General features: G+C 41.7%; 4 protein-coding genes across 9 annotated transcripts; 3 read left to right on the plus strand and 1 right to left on the minus strand.

Moving 5' to 3' along the window:
• Positions 1-1448: 1448 nt before the first annotated feature.
• Positions 1449-14602, minus strand: LOC124314709 (paxillin-like). Of its 6 annotated transcripts, none has more exons than XM_046780028.1 (11): positions 14231-14602; positions 10748-10893; positions 8236-8468; positions 7814-7834; positions 7539-7626; positions 5968-6108; positions 5761-5838; positions 5496-5669; positions 4850-5080; positions 2698-2818; positions 1449-2495 (listed from the first exon to the last, which is right to left on the minus strand). In XM_046780028.1, the coding sequence occupies exons 1-11, from the start codon at positions 14256-14258 to the stop codon at positions 2350-2352; spliced, it is 1407 nt and encodes a 468-aa protein (XP_046635984.1). In that variant the 5' UTR covers positions 14259-14602; the 3' UTR covers positions 1449-2349. The 6 variants fall into 6 exon arrangements, with proteins under 6 accessions (XP_046635984.1, XP_046635982.1, XP_046635981.1 ...); XM_046780026.1 differs by lacking the exon at positions 14231-14602 and adding an exon at positions 13672-13984; XM_046780025.1 differs by lacking the exon at positions 14231-14602 and adding an exon at positions 12740-12873.
• A 100-nt stretch (positions 14603-14702) lies between these two features.
• LOC124314865 (PAXIP1-associated glutamate-rich protein 1-like) lies at positions 14703-15669 on the plus strand. Its single transcript, XM_046780274.1, has 3 exons — positions 14703-15014; positions 15078-15238; positions 15304-15669. The coding sequence occupies exons 1-3, from the start codon at positions 14949-14951 to the stop codon at positions 15518-15520; spliced, it is 444 nt and encodes a 147-aa protein (XP_046636230.1). The 5' UTR covers positions 14703-14948; the 3' UTR covers positions 15521-15669.
• Positions 15670-16606: 937 nt separating this feature from the next.
• Positions 16607-17762, plus strand: LOC124314821 (glutathione S-transferase 1-like). The gene is made up of 5 exons (XM_046780206.1): positions 16607-16884; positions 16956-17123; positions 17195-17253; positions 17332-17418; positions 17521-17762. Exons 1-5 carry the CDS (start codon positions 16752-16754, stop codon positions 17686-17688), a joined length of 615 nt encoding a protein of 204 aa, XP_046636162.1. The 5' UTR covers positions 16607-16751; the 3' UTR covers positions 17689-17762.
• Positions 17763-18448: 686 nt separating this feature from the next.
• On the plus strand, positions 18449-20341 carry LOC124314716. Its single transcript, XM_046780037.1, has 4 exons — positions 18449-18560; positions 18654-18880; positions 18969-19932; positions 20065-20341. Exons 1-4 carry the CDS (start codon positions 18510-18512, stop codon positions 20257-20259), a joined length of 1437 nt encoding a protein of 478 aa, XP_046635993.1. The 5' UTR covers positions 18449-18509; the 3' UTR covers positions 20260-20341.
• The last annotated feature ends 377 nt before the right edge of the window (positions 20342-20718 follow it).

The following is a 20718-nucleotide window of genomic DNA, read 5'->3' on the forward strand; positions in this document are numbered from 1 at the left end:
ATATGAAAGACGTGTCTAGCTGTTAGTTTATTGGAATAAGGGACACGGACATTGAATGGTTTATAGCGTGAAATCAGCTGAATCACACGTTACGTGTCAATCAGCAGAAATAGTGAGTTGCTGGTCAATGCGTTTCAAGGTCACAAACAACCCCTCGAACTCGAAGCCCCGTTCTGAGAACTCCGGCTCGACCTTCAGGCAAGCAAGGGGGCGACAGAGGGTGACTCACTATGGCGTGTGTTTATAGCGTGTTTAACAACCTAAATTTATACTTTGAATAGAATGATCTCTGTGTAATATAGCTGAATCACACGTTACGTGTGAATCAATCAGCAGAAATAGTGAGTTGCTGGTCAATGCGTTTAGAGGTCACAAAGAACCCCTCGAAGCCCCGTTCTGAGAATTCCGGCTCGACCTTCAGGCAAGTAAGGGGGTGTCAGAGGGTGACTCACTATGTCGTGTGTTTATAGCGTGTTTAACAACCTGTCTAAATCCTTACTTTGAATATAATGATCTCTGTGTAATATAAACTGCAATGAATCCTTTTGGTGATATTGATATCGAGGCTTATGAAGAATTTTGTGTGAGTAGGAATTGTGGTAACACCTTAGCAAATAGAGCAAGAAGTTTAAATTGTTAACAAGAAATATCACCCTGAATTGATATGTTTTATAAATTCTCCTTTATTCCTGTTGCGAGACACTTAACTATATTTACAATTTGAATTTTAAGGTACTGATTCAATGTTGGACATAGTACTTTAGCTAAGTTAACAATAACTAAATATAAATTCCATCTTACTACTATCATTATCCGACTATTTGTATTTATTAGTGAAATTCAAATATATTTGATTGTTATTTATTTTGAATTCAAATAAAAACCATTCAAATTTCAAAACACAGAAACAGAATGCCATTCGCCGCCAAATGAAAGTACTACATGTTTCCTTTCCGGAGTGCAATAGCCACTCTTGACGCTAGAGGACTCCGGACTCCGGAGTGCAATAGCCACTTTTGACACTAGAGCGCTCCGGACTCCGGAGTGCAATAGATTTTACCATAAACCAGCGGTTGAGCGGTAGCCTACTGCGGATCGGTAGACGGTAGCCATATTGTGTGGTGTTGCCAATGCCGAAAAAATAATGCGCGTTTCGAATATTTTAATTGCACAAACTGGCAACACCACACGATATCGCCGATATGGCTACACCGATCCGCTCAACCGCTGGCTATCCGTTTATGTCAAAGTAAAAGTACACAAAACCTTGCGGTTAATGTTTCTACACCTCTACTGCAGCTACTACAACTGCGAAATAATTGAAGCCGTAGCGTTTGGAACTTGGGATCCGTCTTTCGGTGGATTTATGAAATTCCAAAATTCGTAGTGATATTTCTATGGATGTTTTCATTAATATTTTTCATAATCGGAAATCACATGAACGGAAATTGAAATTGAATTAAAATTTTTTTATACACACACAAACAAACAAGTACACAGAAAATTGGTTGTTGTTTTAATGACGACGGACGAACACGATAGCGAACCCAAAAGATTCTTAATTAATACAAATAATTAAATTGAAAGAGACGGAGGAAGGAAATAGAAAAAAGTTGAACCAATATTCGATCCTATCATATTTATTGATGCGTGTGTGCGCCATCATCAGCAATAGCTGATGCCATACCATTTTCGTTTTCCACTTCGATTTTCTATTTGACTTTTTTTATTGTATAAGTTTTACTATTTAAAAAAAAAACATCATTAGTTTTGCGTAGTTTTTTGTGCGTCTCGGCGGTGAATCAAGCGTTAGGAGCGGGAGGGAGGTTTAAAACTTAATTCCTTTTTCCCCCCACCACTTGGTTTATCCAATGAAAACTAAACAAACTAGATAAACCACTTTGAAAGATGAGCCGATAGAGGCAAAAGACGTTGGCTGGAAAACCCCCCCAAGAAATGGTTAACCGATTAACCAGGAAAAAAATTGGTTTCATGGGATGTCGCCCTAAGAATATTTATGGTAGAAATCGAATAAAGATTTATACTGTAATGTAGTATAGTGTAAGTATATAGAAAATGTGTGTGCGTGTCATTTTCTTTTTTATGCGCTGGTTTCCTTCATGGGGGGCGTGGGCGGGCGGGGATTACATTGAAAAATAGAATTCGATGTGGATTGAGTGGGGGGGGGGGGGTTATCTTTTCACATGTGTTATTACATTGTAAACGTGGAGTCCGTCGTCAGTTGTACTTCCCCTCCCAATCATTAAAAAACAGAAGAAATGAATCATTTTTCAAAATCATTATTGTTTGCTGTTGTTGTTTCATTCCCTTCCGGAATTGTTTGGTTTTTCATCCGAATAGGCGCTCGAAACATCCGTGGCAGTACGGCTTGTCTCCTTGCTCTTTGAACGTGCCCTTCTTCAACTGTTTCAGGCAATAGGAGCAGACAAAGTGTTCCGGGTGAAACTTCTTGAACATCGCCGTGATGCACCGACCTGATTTTGTTTTGTTTTTCGCGTGATAACAAAAGAACAATAACAAACAAATTCATTCACATCGTATACAGCAGGGACAGTATAATGGGTGAATAGAGAAAATGAGGTTAAACGGTTGTTGTTTTTTCACGCAAGTGTTATGGGGGGGGGGGAGGGGGATGTCTATTAAAGAGAAAATAAAGAAGAAGAAGAAAATCGTTACCGGTAATCGGCTTGTGGCATCCGGCGCAGAGCGAACCTCTCTTGGCGTGGTAATGGATCTCACAGTAGGGCATACCCTCGTGAACGAAGAACGATCCGCCCTGGAACAGCATGTTGCAATCCTGCAAGTTGGCATGGTGGGGAAAACAAAAAAATAACAATTTAATAATCGCATTAGCAAAAGATCCATATTTGCTTAGATTACTAAGTGGGGGGGGGGGATAATTGTTGTCTTTAATTAGACACCCTTAACGTCATCCGTTCGCCATTTGTTGTTGGAAAAGAAATGCCTTTCATTGAGTCGCTTTTAAAAATAAAATGTTAATAACGACTACAAGGGAAATGGCGAAGGAGGAGCTAGCAGAAAAGAGGGTCAAGAGCCCGAGACTAAGTGATTGTTTGACAGCCAACTACTGGTCGTAGTTAGCAAAGCCTCTCCAAAGAGCCCAAAAATAGGCGAAAATAAAAAGAAGAAAAGTCCGCGCCATTCTGCGGCGAATTTTCAAAAACCCGAAAAAAAAATATATAACTTTTTTTTTTCGTACGTGTCTTTTATGTTCTGAGAATAGAAAAAAGGAGAGTCGAGAGAAAGGATGTCTTTATTTATACGCTTTCGCCAGCCTATAGATAGTATCCCTCTTCTTCTACTTCGCTAGAGCGGCACCGGAGAAAAACTCTTATGACACGCCATGCGTCATCCGGTCGTTTACAGTTCCTCGAAAGCTGGCTCCAAAAATTTTTTTTTCTGCTGGTAAAGATCGACCGAGGGAGGAGGGCACAGCTGTGCGAAGCGCTTTATTCAAACCCCCGGGTCCAAAAGCTTTAAAAAGCGATGACAACAAACAAATGGACAAGACTAGCGCGCAAAAAAGAAGTCAAAATACAAAAATAACGAATTCTAATTTTGAAAGAAGAAGAAGCTCAAAGGTAAGCAACTTCATTCCAGCTCGGAGCTTGTCTCCGCCCTCCCACGACTTGACTGATTTATTCAACCCGGCTCTACACACAAAAAGAAGAAGAAGAAACCCATTGCGTGAACCGAACCATGGGGAGTTCACGAGAATGACGAACTTGCCTTTTACTTTGCAGCGCTCATTTTGCGTAACGATGTGAACTCATCCGCATCGTTAAAATAAACCCACCCAACGGGTGTGTGTGTTGTATATAGAAAAGAAATGTGACTGAACTAAACGAACTGTACTGTTACTACTACCCCGCCAAACCAGTCCAACCAATAGTACATGAGACTCCCCCCCCACCGAAGAGTCGTTAATCTTTTGTTTCTTTTTTGTTTTATTCTCTGACTATATGTACCAAACTGGAAAAAGCAGCAGCAGCAGTAGAGTAGTATGATTTGCTCGTTCGAGTGGAACTCTTTTTTCAGGTATTTTTGGTTTTTGGTTTAACTTGTTTTCTTTCATTGTCATTTTGTGCGAAAAAGATTCATCATCGCCAACATACATAACAAGACACAACACACAAAATGGAGAGAGAGAATAGAGAGCGAAAGGGGGATAGAAAGAAGAAAAAAAGTCAGAAGAAACAGCCAAAAAATGAGCCAATAATAAATTTGTTTTAAATAAGAGGAGGCACTTGGGCATGTCGCGCGGTGGGTGTGTTGTTATTTTTCAGGACTAGAACATCATCATCATTTTTTTGTCAGGTTTCTTATTTTGTAAAATAAAAACTCGGGACTGTTTTTTCTGGTGGGAGTGGCCAAAACTACTTCAAGAGGAGCGAGAGAGAGAGAGAGAAAAGTGTGCGAAAGGAGAAGTGAGATAAGAAGCGCCGTGTGTTTTTTGGGTTTGTGTTTTTCTTCTTCCTTGAAAATTTTCAAACACATTTTGGTTTGTTTTTGTTTTTTTTTTTTTTTTGTTTTGGGGTCACGGGGGTCACTTCATTGGCTGTCGTCGTCGTCTTCGGCGTCGGAACCGACGCCCATACACTTGCCGCAAACTGGGCGTGAGTCGACCGTGTAAAAAGATCCGCCGTTGAGCGAAACGCGACAATCCTTCCCGGTCAAGAGATATATAAGAATGTCAACAACAACAACAACAACAGCGAAACGGACACACGTTACTAATAGGATTGTCTAGAAGAATAACCTACCTTACAGGGGACAACATATCTGACGACAGTAATGGAAAACTTACCCTGCAGACGAAACAATTGGGATGCCACTGGCCGTTGAGAGCCGAGATGTAGCCCTCGGTGATGGCCGTCGAACAGCCTTTGCACTTGAGGGCAAACATGGCCAGGTAGTCCTCCTTGCAGTAGGGCTTGCCATCCTTCTCCTGGAATCCATCCTCGCCAAACTGGCAGCCGCATTGGGTGCAGAAAAAGTGATCCGGATGCCACGTCTGATCCAACGCCGTCACGCATTTCTGTAATGGAACCAATTGGCGACGCGGGGGCGATAAAAGAAACACAACGTCCGAAAAAAAGAAAGTTAGTAGGAACATGTTAGGAAAGAGAAACAACAACAAAAAGATGCTGCCAACAAGAACATGTTTTCGGGTGATGAGGTGACCCAGACCAGCTGTCTGACACCGTCGTCCATCCATTCATCCGTTTCATCAGTCAGCCAACGTGCGTGACTCTTGTGATGGCTTCGCTCAGTTCGTTCGGGGCCACTTAAAAGTTCTATTTATACATTCTGGATAGTGAGAGAGAGAGAAAGAGCTCTCCCGTCCAGGACCAACTGAACCCAACGCGTGTGTGAAATAGGGTCGGAATTTGCCAAATCAATTAGGCCCGCGGTGGGTGTTGAAACAACCAGGAAAAAAGGCAACAACGTACATCTAGAATGGGTCCGTTGCAATAAGCGCAACGGGGCGAAAAGAGGTGGTGATAATCGGGTTCACAGTAAGGCTGGCCGTCGCGTTCGAAAAAGTTTTGCGTTCCCAACTCCTGGCGGCAGTGGGAGCAGACAAAGTGCTCCGGATGCCACGTCCTACCAAGAGCCGTCACCACCTGAAAACCCCACCAAAACAAAACAAAACAAATTCAATTAATTCAATGGTCGGGTCAATTGAATTGAGAGGGAAATGAAAAAAAGTCGGACCTGCCCGACGATGGGCTTCTCGCAGGCGGTGCAACATCCTTTGGTGGTGGCGGAGATACCTTGTTTGTTCATGTCAGCCTGTTTGAATCAATCGTGAAATGCAAATTGGAATTAATTACAAGAACCGATTAATAAGAGCGAATGAAGAAAATGTAAAATCAGAAAGTCAGTAGTAGAGAGAAATGGGAGAGCTGGAAAGAGAGTCACCTGTAGGTTGCCGAGCATCGAATCCAACTGATCCTTGGGGTTGGCTCGATGGACTTTGTTAGGTTTGGCGTAGGTGGCGTCGCCGATCTTTGAAAACGACGCCGTCTCGATTGGCTCCGGAGAACCGGCCGCTCCGCCCTTCTATACACGCGCGCAAAATGTGTAAATCATCAACATTTTTTTCTTCTTTCTTTCTTTCCAGCCTTCAAAGGGGGGAAAGAAAAACGTTCCCCCAAATGTTTTGGCTCCCGATTTATTATTCCAAAAAAAAGTGAAAAAAGAAACAAGAAAAATCCTTATCGTCAATAAACAAAACATTTTGCCCTGCCCCGCACGTTAGCCAGCTTAACGCCATCGGGGAAACTGGGCGGAATCATACACGTCTTGCCCATCATCACATCGCCAGTCCCGCACCTTTGCTCCCGTGAGGGACAGCGACGAGTCGACGATGATTCACCCAGAGTCGATAGACGACGAGTCCATTTCGAGTCCATGGCGCAGTCTATCCGTCTGTGTGCGTCCAATTCGACATTGGCAAAAGTGTTTTTTTCGTTCGCGCAAATATAAACACCGACTGTTGATACGAAACCGATAAATTTGACTCGACACCTACTCGACTCTTACTTGGTAACCCACTGGTGGTCCGTCCCAGTAGTCGATACGAGTCCCGTGACCTTCGATTTTTCGGGACTCGGATCAACAACCGTCAAAAATTCACGTCCACTGGGAAAGTGGAAACGGGGGAAAAAAAATCGGGAAAAAAAGGGGTTCTAAAAAATTCTATTTTTAAATGGTAGCCCCAAAACGGAATATATACGCGTGTGTATAAGGCGAAGGTCGTAAGAACGCGCTAGAGCCGCCTCTCTCACGTATACATATGCGCAGTTGAACACATCGTGTTTGTGCCTTGTTGCAAACAGCATCCAGCACTAAAAAGCATTCTGTATTTCTTTCATCGTCACTTTTTCTTTCTTTAGAGTTTTCTGCCCGTCTCGGTTTATCATCAAGGCGCTGGGCAAAGGTTCTTTTGGTTTGGTTTGGTCTGGCAAGTCGAGTACGTTTAGTACACTTCAAGAATCCAGCAGAGTATATAGAACGGAGCCTAGAGGAAGAGCTGGAAAGTCCAGAAAACCCAGACGCACAACAACACGGTCGGCAGCTACGGTCGGGCTCTGCTTTGGTCCGGCTGTTGCGAGACACTAAATCCATCACAAGACGGGAAATCGACGGACGTGAAGCAGTCCGACTCGAAAGGTACCTTATTACCGCCACTACTAACACAACTAACACACTTGAAAATAAACAAGCGCCCCCAAAATCAGTACAACGCACATTGGCGTGCACATCTCGCGTGTGCTCTAATCCCAACAAAACTTCATTTTTTGTTTCCTTTTCAATCTCCTTTCGAAAAATAAACAACGCGCAATTTGTTGTTGTCGAGTTGGCGCTCTGAATTTCTGTCGCGCTATTAAGTGTAGAGTTTGAGCGCTAGATGGCGTCCGCTACGATAAACATCGACGGCAGCGACTGGAGAGCGCCAAATTTGAATTTGCATGAAAAGAGAATCCTACCTTGAAAGTGGAGAGGGATGCCATGAGAACATCGAGTTCCTCGGTAGCAGAAGAAGCGGCTCCAGTGCTTCCTTTGTTCGATCCATCACTGGAAAAAAAAATTCAAAACAATCATATTAGAAATTAGAAAGATTAGAAATTCGCCGCGAAGAAAATTGATTTCTAAAATTACGTTACGTATAAGGTTAAACTCTAATAGCGATAAAAAATAAATAAGCGATACATAATAAAATAAAAATAACGCGAAAAAATAAGCTATGAAACAGAAACTTTACCTTCTGATATAATTGGCCGAACTGAAAAACAAAAAAACAAAAAAAAAGCGGCGCGATTTTTGAAATGAATAAAAAAATAAACGAAAGAAAAAAAGCACGCCGTTACTATAAAGAAGAAAAACAACATAAAAACAAGCACAAAGAGCTTAAAAAAGGCCGATAAATAAGTCAACAATGGAACATAAACACAAGCCCTTCTATGAGCGTTACCTTAAAAAAAATGCACGACGATAACGGCCAACAAAGGACAGACACGAATAAGCCAAGGCAAACCAATTGAATAACACAGTAAAGGATATACAGCTAAAGGTAATGGATAAAAATAAAAGACTAAACGACAACAAGAAGAAGAGGAATAAAGATGTAAGAGAGAGAGATAGCGGTAAAATTACTACTAAGACTCTTATTATATAACGAGGTACTTGTGAACGGCGTTGGAGAGCTCGTTGAGTAGGGCATCGACAGACGGGCGACCCTCGTTGCTGTTGCCGCCACTGCTGTTGTGTCCCACCGAGCCGGTGGAAGGGCCGGCCGACAGGCGCGAACGGTTCAAATCGTCCAGCAACGAGTCCAACTCGCGCATGTTGCGCTGCGGCGCCGCCGCCGCGTTTTGATTGTTGCTGGCCAACACCTCGGCGTGATTGGCATACGTCACCTGATGATGGAAAAATGATCCAATTAGGTCAAGGCTATCAACACGATTTCATTTGAAAAATGTCGATCGATTTCATCTAAAAAAGAAAAGAAATTGTTTCTCTTGCGACGGACGTCCAAAATGGTACCGCCATTTGCATAGATCCCATGGCCGTGTGCCCGTGTAAGGCGACTCCAACGTCAAGAACATTCGACCGAGATTCACATTTATTTAGGCCGTGAAAAAGTGTAGTCTCAAAGGAAGACAAATAAGAGAGTGATGTAGTCCCGTGACTGGATTTCTCAAACTATGTTTACACACACACGCATATGCAGGATCTTTTCAAACTATTTACAATCCCCTTGCATTTTTATCTCCGTCTCTTTTTGGTGAGTCTTTTCAAAAAGAGGTTATCAGCAGCGAGTCTGCCTGGAATGAAACTCTATCAGACGACAGCTCAGGAATTCACGTCTTATTGAGGTCAACGGGTTTCGGATCATGCCAAGCATCGGAAAACGGATTATTAACACAACTAAAAAACAAAACAAACGAAATAAATCAAACGAGAAACTTCAGCGTCTGTCGTCTTTTTAAAAATTTTCTTTTCAAACATTTTTTGAAAAAAAAAAAAAAAAAATCTCGCAATGTACAACAAGATTCAATGAACTCTTTCCTAGAATTGGCTATAAAACAGCCAAGAGCCGGACGCGCTCTAAATCGATACAAGTTTTTGTTGTTATTTTTTAACTGCACATTATTTTCCACAAACTGTCTGATGGCGAGAAATAATAACATGTGTCGTGATAGGGAAAGAGAGAAGAAAAAATTAAAACCCGTTTTTAGTTTTTTAGTCTTGACGACACCAATTCAATTCTCTCGGACGTGGAGAGAACGAAGCGGCCCGTTTTAAATCCCGCACTCAGAGCTGGGCTCAACTTATTGGACGACGGAGACGACAGCGAGAAAAAAGCTAACGAGGTTTTCGAGTTTCGACCAGGATCAACAAACCGACAGCTGCCAAACTGCCAAACGAGCCTTATAAAGCACGTTGAAAGTGGAGGACTTTGGGTCTCCTCTAACTTTTTTGCGCATAATAATAGGCTACCGCACTAAACTGGCTATAGGCTTATACTCAACCGAAATGTCGCCGGAATGTCCCTCTCTCTTTTCCCATCTCCTAGCCCAAAACACCTGTAAAGCAGGTCGTTTTTATGGACACGAAACAGGGTAGGAGGAGAATAAGAAGAACCACTAACTGCGGGGAATAATTTGATTTGTACATAACGGGCGGTATATAGCAACAGTCAGGGCAAACAGACACACATACACGATCACGCTCGTTGAGTCATCTCCCAGAATAGGCGGGTCGATTCGCCTTTGCAACAGCCGGGCCCCAGTCATTTTTCAACTTGATAGTCCGCGTTTTTAACGAATTTAATACCCCCGCATCCAAACAGAAAGATTTGAAAAAACAAAAAGTAGAAGTTCAAAATGATCCATCATATCGGTGACGGATGGATAAACAACCTGAAGCTATTTACATAATTTCCCTTTTCTTTTGGCTTGATATATCTACTCAGACTCGGAGCTGGTAGGAAATTTACAAATAAATCAGAAAAGAATGAAGGAATTAAAAAAGGAAAAAAAAAACTTGGCGAGCGACGCCAAAAAACTTCCGCCCGCCATCATCAATCCTATTATTAGCTTATTGACTTTTTAAGTTTTATATTCTAGTAACGTGTCTTCCCCCCCTATCCACGACACAGCTTCTCTCTCTCGGTTGAAATCCTCTAACAAATTTCCTTTCAAGATTGTCCTTCTTCGCCACATAAACGTCTAAGAGATTTTGGCTTTTAAAAGACGATCGGATTTTCTAGCCATTAGACACACACAGACACACAGAAAAGTGGGGGGGGGGGGGGGGGTAGCTGGAAATGTGTGTAGGGGATGTAGGAACGAACGAGAGAGAGTGAGATGATGGATGAGGAATCGGGTCGAGGCTACGCAACACGGATTCTACCCATTTATAATCATCGAGAAGAAGATGCCGTAGACATTCACACGCTCACGTCAATGGACGCCAGAGCAGAGATACACGAAAAAAAAACCCCAAAGAAGTGGAGGCCGACCAAATATGGTCACAAAACTCGAAGCCAGTCCCTCAATAACTTCATCTTGTCGCCTCCTCCATCTTTGGGTTTGTCTTCTACTCTATTCCCCAAGACTTCCAGGGTTATTTGGTCACAAACATGTTTTTTAACCCCCACCAACAACCACAACAACAAGACGAAAGTCTTTACCTGGTGATCAATGTCGCCGTGCTGGTACTGGTAACTCTGCGACGTCACGTGCTGGGCTTGGCTCTCGTTGGCCCAAGTTTCCTCGCCGTCGTTCAAATTGGCGCCGTTGGCGTGCAGCGTCGTCTGCAAGTCGGCCAACAAGGCATCTGCACACAACATTCAAAAAGTGCGAGTTAGAAATTCGGTCAAACGAAAATATTATCACACGCCCTAATACAACAACAACAGCTCTGGAGGGGTAGCAGGTTCAAATATCAGAGTGTATCATTACAAATCTAATAAGGTGATGATGATGGATCAAACAAGGGCGTGTCCGTGATCCCCTCAGAGAACGAAATAAAAGTCAGCCAGGGATAGAAACAAAAAACACAAATGGGAAAAATACGATCCTGGCCGGGGATACGCCCCAACTTTCTGCCATCATTCAAAATTAGGAAATGTTTTTCGGCTGCATCAGGTTTTTTTTTTATTCCAATGACGCCATCCGTTCTTCTTTTTTATTTGTGTGAGAGTATCACGGCCGGCACTACCCAACAACAATAACAACCAAAGAATTCCTCATCCCTCCGCCAAATAAAACAAGAGAATATCACGTTCCCCATATCCATCTTCACGGATTCCACGTTCCGCTTTCATCCGCCTGATTTAAATTTGTTTCTTAAAAAAAGAGCCATCAAAGAAGGAAACGAGGAGCGTTGGAAAATGTTTTTCTTTAGGCTAAAAGTTCTTTTTTTAAGGGCAACAGATGCCAACCAATTTCGAATGGTCCCTCGCCATATCCATCGGCTCCTCAATTCCGTTCCGTTCCACTATGATCCATTAAAAAACCAACACCGAAAGGAAAAAATAAAACGGGCAAATAGCAGGAAGGCGAATGGATGTTTCAAGCTTTGATTTACACAGAGATCGCTCCCAGTCGAGTGTGTAGCACTGGGCCGACGAGTCTTTCAACGGTGGGTTTTGGGCCGTTGCCGGTCGTAGATCGCTAGCTCGACGGGCCATCAGGGTCATCGTTAATCACACACAACAACACGTAGGGGCCTTTTGAACGGACTTCTTTCTCACAACACCTCACACAACCGAGAGTTTTAACAAGAATCCAAAAGGACAACCACAGACAGACGGTCACACAATAAAATGCCGAGAGTTTTCTCGAGACGGTAAAGAGACGTGGCGCACTGAGCGCCAGACGAACCCGAACGCAGACTCTTATACAAAAGCCTAAAGTGCGATCGAATCGCAGCTCTAAGCCGAGCCAAAAAGGGTGCCCCGTCTCTGTGTGAGAGAGAGAGATGGGCTTCTTGTGTCGGTTGTTATTGGTGGAGTCCAGGTTAGAAATAACTGGGCCCACATGGAAAAGACAAAAAAACAGAAAATAAAACAGAGACCAAAGTGTATAGTGTTGTGTAGTGGTGCGCTCCACCCAAAAATGGGCGTTCATCCAAATATTCTTTTTGGGTTTTTTTACTCTCTTCTTTTCAACCCTCTTCTTTGTTTCATTTTTATAAACTGTGAACTTGTTGTTGTTATATACGTTGCCTAACAAACACACACACACACGACACCAGTCTACACATACAACGAGCTGAATAAAGAAAAAAGGGAAAAGAAGATAGACGTGCGGCTGCACAGGCGATCAGTTGTCTCTCACGTCACCGGATCAGGATGTGTGTGTGTGGCCATGACTGTTGACTCATTTCCAAAATAAAAATAAAGGTTTCGCCAACGAGAAGAATTCCCCCCCCCCCCCCCAAAAAAAAAGAAAAAACGACATCCGGGGCCATTCGTCAAGATTCGCCTTGCGTGTGTAGTACGACGTAATCATCACCCAAATGAGGGCGCACAACTCGTGTGTCAATTTTTAGACGTCGTCTTAAGTCGTTCCGGCGATGGAAGGCAATCCACCACCACCCAGCGAGAAAGAGGATCCCACACGAGTAATTCAGATGGGAGGGTAAAAAATAATTAAAAAACGACGAGCCAAAATGAAACCTGTTGTGTTTGCGTGCAATTGGATGAGCGTTTCCATGCCGACAGATGAGCGACCTTTCGTCTTCCCTTTAGTGCAGCTGCACCAACCGTTCAACACATTCGACATCCGAATGAAAACTGAGAGGGTTGCAACCAAAAGCCGAGACAACTTTCTACATTAAAAAAAAATCAAAATAAAAGGAAAGGACCGCGAGAGTGCGAGACTATAGTCAAACGAAGGGTTACCACACCGTCTCGACGTCCTTGCATCTTTCTGGCTTCCCACACACACAGCTTCTCTCTCTCTCTATACAACAGGCATGCACACACCCCTATAGAGTGTGTGGAGCATACACACAGGCCACCCACTTTCCCCAGCGTGAGTTTTTGGGTTGCCTCCTCGAATCCCGCCAGTGGGAACAGCGAACCTTACCTTAAAAGGCTCGGCCCGATCCGACACCCAATACGGTCAACCAACTCACTGACGTCACCAGACCAACTTTTTTTCTTCTTCTTCTTCACGCAACATTTTTTGGTGGAGGAAGAAGAAAAAAAAAACAAATTCTTTGGTTTCATATTTGGGAGGGGTTTTTGGGTTGTTGTGTCTTCATTAATTCGGTTGGTGAATGAACGGCAAAGGACCGCACCCTCGACGATTCCGCACGCGGAGCAATATAGGCGCAACAACAACAACTGTATGCCGTTAACTGTGACGTCACTCAATCACGTGTTTGTCTATGAGTGTGCTGTAAAAGATGGATTGGGCAGGGGGTCTTCATGGCTGCTGGATGCGTCATGAAGTAAAGTGAAGGAAACAGACACGTGCCGACCCAGGTGGGCCCAAGAAAAATTGGCAAAAGAGCCAAAAGAATCCCCCCAGCCAGCCCAGCTGTCCTGTCCTCCTCCCAAACTTGACCGTGGAATTTTCTATAGACAAGGAAGAAGGAACTTACATCCAGGAGCTGGAGTGTCCTTCTTGGTCAAGCGGAAGGGGTTGTAGTTGACACCGTAAGGCGACGTGTCGCCCTCGCCGTAGACGCTTCGATCCATCGGATCGCAGACGGATGCTCGCGTGGGGAAAGGTGTGGTCCAGGTAAACCGCCAATCCAATCACCAGTGTGAAACAAAACACAGCAAAGCAACAAAACCACTTTCTGCCTTCTTCCTTTGTGGCACCTTCAAGAATCAAGAGTGAGCGTTCAAGCCCATCTGTCAGCTGAGCTGTTTCAGCTCTCACTGCCATCCTACAAGAAGTTTCATCTCTCTCTCTCCAGTTCATTCTCTCTTGCTTCTTTTTCCCTCCCACTCAACAACTCCCTCCAGCAGGAAAAAAAACTCCCAACTGTGTGCAACTCTCTCTCTCTAGTCTCCCACTCCTGAACTCCCCTCAGGCTGCTCGGGACAAACAATAACAAAAGCAGTGCCTGCGTAAAAGAATTTGTTTAAAGCCTCTTGCTTCTGTTTTTGAAAAAAGACAAAAAAATAAACCTCAATCTATATCGTCTGCCTTACCCAAGTCATCCATAGCCGGGACTTCCATTGGAATAGATCCAGGTCCCTTGCTTTGATTATTTTTCCACTTCTTCTTCTTTCTTGAGCGTTGACGTTTCCTCGAAGTATAAACAGATTTAAAAGAAGGGGGGAAAACACAAAAAGAAAAGGGTTCACTTCTATTTATAAACACCGGGTTGACTGCGTTGGCCGAGAGACCCAAAGACACACACAGCAGTCGTGATCGACACACTCGTAACGCCACCACGTTTCTTGCCCCTCCTTTTACAAATCACAAAGATAAAACGTTTAATACGCTTGATTCACTGCGATTAAACTAGAACAAACACCTGATAAAATGGCATTTATCATTTATAATCGTCAGAATCTTTTGACGTTCGACGACGTCTGCTGTGACAACACCCAACAATTTTCCCACTCTTTTTTCAATGAAAGGATTTCACTTCAATTTTTTTTATTTTGATTCAATATTGATTTAAAATTTTTCAGAAAATTAATTAGTCAAAATTTTTAATTTTAAGAAACAATTGTAGGCGTAAAAATTGCTTAAATTATTTCTAAACAAACAAAACAAGCCAGAGAGATTACGAATAAGCTCAACAGATGGAAGAAGACATGGTTTACAAATCGGCCGCTAGAGAGGGATTTGTTGACAACAATTTTTTTAACCGCCTCGAATTTTGTTTTTGTAATTTCTGTTTTGTTTTGGCCACGAGAAATGGATTCAGACTGGAAAGTAGATTGTTCCGATGATGAAAATTACGGGCTTACTTATTCGTCAACGGTAAGTGATAGGAAATTTTTCAGCAACCTGATGTTACCACTTCATGAATCTGCATTCTCTTAGTGTCAGCAATGGATTCCATCCCCGTCTGTCGTTGTTCAACTTTTCGAAAGTTACAGCAGTGAAAAAGACTGTAGCCTTATGAATCTTGACTGGGTATGTCCTGGAAGAAAGGAGGTCTCATCTGGCGAAATTGAAGGGGATGCAGAAAACGAAGAGCTAAAGTACAAATCATAGTTTTGATAGCATTTATTCTTTTTGAATGGAAATAATAAACTTGATTCTGCAGAACTGAAGAAAAGTCTGATTTTGACTTTTGGGATGAACCCAGTGCTACAACCAAGCCTGGTCCAGCCCGAGTTGGTCCTGGAATGGGTGTCAACAAACAGCCAAGAGGCAGTGCCAAAAAGAAAACCACAAGTCTTGATGGCATCCTCTCCTCCATGAGGCGGCACAGAAAATTGGATCAACTGGAAAAACCTACACCTGCACAGAAACCAAGTTGAATTTTTTCCATGTTTTAACTTTTTGTTTTTTTAATTATTGTTTTAATAAGTGACAGTTTGTCACTGATTATTTTTTTAACCGACATGTTTATTTTTTTAATACACTCGATTTTGCCTCAGCGAGAAGAAACCCAGTAGGCAACAAACAATTTCGGCTTCAGATTTATTTGTTGAGGGTTGTAGGTTTCCAGTTATCGTGATGTCCGTTGCCATGACATTAGGAGACGTCATTTATTACTTTATAATTATAATTTTTAAAAATTACTTTTATAACATGGTGAACAATATTTGAAATTATTCAAAGGTTACTATTTTCCTCAAGTTTACAGCATTACACTTGGAAATGAAATTGAAAATGGAAGATAAAGGGTGTATAGGGTCTTTGCAGAGTTATTTGAGGAGACACAAAGTTATAAGAACTCAAACCTATTTGGCCCTTTTCAGACCACATCTTCCCTCGTTAAACCCCCTGACAGGATTGAATTATTTATCATGGACAACGAAACGTCACAAAAAGAATTCAAGAAAGAGGTGGTCCCGCCAGTCAATGTCCAGCTGACTGTGGTACAAGACCAAATTCAGAACTTGTTGATCAAAGTACAAGAAGAGGTGAACCGAGCAGAGTCCTGCAAACCTTGGTACAAGAAAACATGGGGTATACTTACTGATTGGATAGACACGCCTCCAACAAGGAATCCTCCTCCACTTCCGCCTAATTTCTGGGTTGGGCTTCTTGCTCCGCCGGAAGAACGCAATGGGACTAATACAACCGATGACGAAAGACCTGAAGAATTTGCAAATGAATTTTATGGAGACCACTGGGTGATCGTGACTTTCTTGTCGTTGTTTTTCTTTCTTGCAGGTATATGGTTAATTGCTGTTATGGCATTGTACGTATCTGGCAAATAAAAATGCATACCAATCTAACAAATTTTAATTTTATTTTTTCGCTTTCCAGATCTTTCGAATGAATGTACTTTAAAAGAAAATAAATCCGATTTCATCTACAGACACGCAAGGTAAAGTCTAAAGTCACACAAACTGTTTGAGTGATAAGTCATCGTTACGTAGATAAAAATAGGGTAAGATGCAAGTCATTGTACACCAACAAAAAAGTCGGTAAAAATACGTTACATATAAACCTAGTGGGGGTCCAGTCAACTCTCGTTTCTGAACAGTTGGGTACAGTTGTTCCACTTCGGTTAGACCTTAACAATTTATTCATAAGAAAATGGTTCACTACAAGTTAATTTACTTCAATCTGCGTGGGCGTGGTGAGCTTGCTCGATTGGTCCTCCATCACCAGGAAGTCGCTTTCGAAGATTTCCGTTTTGAGCGCGAAGAATGGCCCAAATACAAAGCCGGTAAGAAAAAATTGTTAACAAATTACATAAACATGAATTTGCTGTTCATCCGAGTGTTCGTCATACACCAGGCACACCCTTCGGTCAAGTTCCCATTTTGGAAGTGGACGGCAAGCCGTTGGCTCAGTCGAACGCTATTGCCAGATACCTTGCCCGGCAACACGGACTGGCAGGCCAAAATGAGTGGGAACAAAGCCAGGCTGATATGTACGTCGATTGCATCTATGACTTGATTACAGGTAAGCAGAACTTAGTGGAATTACAGTTAAATCTTCTCAATGTCGGTAGTAACAGTATACAATTTTGACAGGAACCCGACCAATCATCCATGAATCGGACAAAGAGAAACAAAAGGAAATATTGCAAAAGGTTTGATTTTGATACGTGACATTCTATAAGAGTGTATTTCCTATTATAAAAATAATATTCTCTTTCCAAATCAATTAGTTTCTTAAAGAGACGGTGAACCCGCACTTGGAAAAACTGGAACAACAACTGATAAAGAACGGCACCGGTTTCTTGGTTGGCAAATCGGTTAGTATTTTAAACTTAACTTTGATATTCACCAGTAGCCTGTGGTGTATTCATATACATAATGACGGATGGTGTGTGATTCATCGCTATCTGTTTCTACAGATCACGTGGGCGGACCTGGCTTACTACTCGTTCTTCTCTCCGATGACTGAGCGTTTCGGCGATTCCGTCATCGACAATTCTCCCCATCTAAAGAAATTGGTTGAGCACGTTGCCAATATTCCACAGATCAAGAAATATGTCGAGACTCGCCCCAAGACCACTCTTTGAAACTGACAACGAATAATTCAAAAACTACATTTAATAATTTCTCCCAACAACCAATAAAAAACTTTGGTATTGAATTAGTTAAATCTCCAGATCGTTCTTTAAAAAAAAAACACCGAGAAAATGAACAACGACTGTTTCAATTGTCTGTTAATGACTGGCAATCATCGCTGCCGAGGTTAAATAACATAAATGAGTTCAATTAATATCTTAAACACAGAAAGCGGAAGGTCATAAAGAACCTCGAAAATCGAACTGTGAAGTTTTTCCGTTGTAAAACACACCGCTAATAAATGGCTCCGTAAAGAATTTTCGCTATGACACTTATCCATGCGTGAATTGAATTTTTTTTTTTTTCGTTATTTATTGATAGGAGTGATGTCTATAGATTCAAAAGCGGCAACACGGTGCTCACGGGAAATCAAGAATTTTTTTTTTTAACAAAGGCAACAAGCAGGAGTGTTATCTGCTTTTTAGGAAGTTTGACATAGACAGAGGCAGAAGATATGGCTTGGACGGAATAGGCGAGCATATAAGGAGATATGTTTTTGACACAAGTCACTGTGCATTATGAAGGGGACAATCTTATGGTTAAAGAACGTTTCTGTACAGTAACAAACACCAATGGCATTCTTCCTCAATCGCTATCAACAACCGCTAATCTTGCAAGCTGAAATGCACGTACAAGTGATAAAAATCAGCCGGCAAACGTTAATATTGGATCGCTTGCGACTAACACCAGTCCGTTTTCCACAAACTGCTTAACGATAAAGTACGAACGAATTGATTTGTACTAAAATTTATTTCGACATTTCGGAAGAAGAATGTCGAGATTTAATAACGAGAACGAAGAGCGACCGAGAATTGTCTCTGGAGTAAGAACACAACTATCCCATTTTAAATTATTGATATTGCTCTGGTGTCATGAAATTGTATAAGCGCACAAATGTTTTAAAATTGTCTTGCAGGATATCCGTTTTACCGGATTAAACACCTATCTCCGTCATGATGACAGATTCCAACGTATGACGATCGCTTATTCGATGCCGGAAACGGTTCAGTCTGAAATTGATCAATTGGAGAGCGCGAATAATTTTAGCGAGGACGAAAAACAGCAAATTATAGAAGAGATGCTGTTGAACGAAACCAACTGCCACGGATACTTTTTCGAACAGATGCCAAGTATGTGTTACAGGTAGGTCCGTGGGCGGAGCATTTAAATTTATTGGTTTAATTTAACCCGGACAAAAAATCACAGACTCGCATATTGGTATGTATTATAGGGAATTATGTCTTGAAATGTACGACGAAAACTTGGATACATTTATTCGTTCGGAAGCGATTCAGAACGACTTTCAGTGGACTCTCCTACAAGATTTGTGTATCCAGCTAGTCGATTCCATAACTTGGTTGCATCAAAATAACATATATTACGATGGAAGACTTCACCCTCGAAATATTTTCGTCAAGAAAACTCTCCTTGATGGCCGAACAGCAACAATAAAGCTAGTAGTACCTCGCAAAATCAATGCATTCAATAACTTGGATAAATTCTATTCAAGTTTTTGGAGCATAACACGGTTTACGCCCAACCACCAAGACCAAGAGGTCGACACACAGCAATACCGAATTAAGAGAGATATGTCCTCTCTTGTCTTCTTGATATATTTCATCCAATCAGCTGGTTATCACTTATTTCAAGTTTTCGAGAAAAGACAAGATGAAGCAGAACATCCTGACTGGCCCGAAAATAAAAATGAAGACACTTACATTACTTTGATAGGAAATATTGAAAGTAGGAGAAATGACGTCAGAGGATTGGAACAGCCTTGTTTTTGCGCAGGCTTATTAGAAAATCCTGACGCTGCTTGTGAAAATGAAATGACATGTAAACAACGCTCTTGGATCAATTCTTTAGCCAAAGACTGGATCAACTGCATCTTAGGTGAACTTGTCAAAGGAGAGACTGTTTATTATACAACTTCTTCTTTCACATTGAAAAAGCATCCGTTTTTCTGGAAAGTTCGAGAAATTCTAAATTTTATAGAAAGATCCTCCAACTATTTAAAAGAGTCGGGAGTACCATCAGATGCCCTATTGGATTCTCTGGAAACTACTCTTATAGATCTAAAAATATTTTATCCTAACATCGTAGAGTATTTGCATGAGGCTGATCCGAAATTCAACAAAAAAAAAGCTTTGCATATTCAGGATTTCAGAACTCTTCTGTATCAGATACGCAATAAGGTTCGAATATATTTTTCCTTTTTTTTTATAACAGAATAACAACTATACATGTGATAACAATAGATACTACTGATTTTGATTCAATTTTTTCCCATCCATTTCTATTGACATGCACGTTCTTTTCCTTTGCAGAGCTCACACTGGAATGAGCACAGATCTACTTTCAAACAAGATGCCATTGCAGAACTAAAGGCAATCAAGTTTGTAGCACCACCGGACAACGAAATGAATATCTTCCCTGATAAATACTGCTTGTTCTGGATGTGTAACTTCCCCACACTTCTCTTGGAAACTTGGAACAATTTGAAAGACCTTGTAAATCATTAATCAATAGTGTGTTCAGCGTATTTCAGCATCGACTCTTGAGTTCTGTTTGAAATTATTCACACGAAATTTGTCTTACTAAAATGTATGTTAGCTCTCTTTTACAGTTATGTCCGAACATTGTATAACAGTGGCACCATAAAATATAATAATTCCTGTACTACTGCAATTAAGTACTGCGCGTGCAATATGGTTAATTTGTTTTTAATGGAAAGGTTTGTTCTTTCCAATTTCCTTGTTTGGAACCCATGAAAAGTTGAGTTTCATAATATATAGGAGTGCAATATGTCTGCAATACATGGTTATCTATAGTACACATCACCCGTCTCCACCCAAAAAAAAAATAACTACAGTCCCCTCCATAAGTATGGGATCACCCCGCGCCGTTCCATAAGGCGGCGTGTATTTTTCTAGTTGGTTTTTCGGGTGGTAAAAAGTGAAAAAATGACATAAATTCACAAA

This window comes from Daphnia pulicaria, chromosome 10 (genome assembly GCF_021234035.1).
Source record: "Daphnia pulicaria isolate SC F1-1A chromosome 10, SC_F0-13Bv2, whole genome shotgun sequence".
In the NCBI taxonomy this organism is placed as follows: Eukaryota; Metazoa; Arthropoda; class Branchiopoda; order Diplostraca; family Daphniidae; genus Daphnia; species Daphnia pulicaria.

Coding starts and splice junctions, on each gene's coding strand:
- LOC124314865 (XM_046780274.1), top strand. CDS start 14,949: ATGGATTCAGACTGGAAAGTAGATTGTTCCGATGATGAAAATTACGGG. Junction 15,015..15,077: donor GGCTTACTTATTCGTCAACG/GTAAGTGATAGG, acceptor GCATTCTCTTAG/TGTCAGCAATGGATTCCATC. Junction 15,239..15,303: donor GCAGAAAACGAAGAGCTAAA/GTACAAATCATA, acceptor TTGATTCTGCAG/AACTGAAGAAAAGTCTGATT.
- LOC124314709 (XM_046780024.1), bottom strand. CDS start 11,758: ATGACCCTGATGGCCCGTCGAGCTAGCGATCTACGACCGGCAACGGCC. Junction 7,627..7,813: donor TCGGCCAATTATATCAGAAG/GTAAAGTTTCTG, acceptor TTTTTTTTCCAG/TGATGGATCGAACAAAGGAA. Junction 6,109..7,538: donor CATCCCTCTCCACTTTCAAG/GTAGGATTCTCT, acceptor GCGCGTGTATAG/AAGGGCGGAGCGGCCGGTTC.
- LOC124314716 (XM_046780037.1), top strand. CDS start 18,510: ATGTCGAGATTTAATAACGAGAACGAAGAGCGACCGAGAATTGTCTCT. Junction 18,561..18,653: donor GACCGAGAATTGTCTCTGGA/GTAAGAACACAA, acceptor ATTGTCTTGCAG/GATATCCGTTTTACCGGATT. Junction 18,881..18,968: donor ATGCCAAGTATGTGTTACAG/GTAGGTCCGTGG, acceptor TATGTATTATAG/GGAATTATGTCTTGAAATGT.
- LOC124314821 (XM_046780206.1), top strand. CDS start 16,752: ATGGTTCACTACAAGTTAATTTACTTCAATCTGCGTGGGCGTGGTGAG. Junction 16,885..16,955: donor ATGGCCCAAATACAAAGCCG/GTAAGAAAAAAT, acceptor GTCATACACCAG/GCACACCCTTCGGTCAAGTT. Junction 17,124..17,194: donor CATCTATGACTTGATTACAG/GTAAGCAGAACT, acceptor CAATTTTGACAG/GAACCCGACCAATCATCCAT.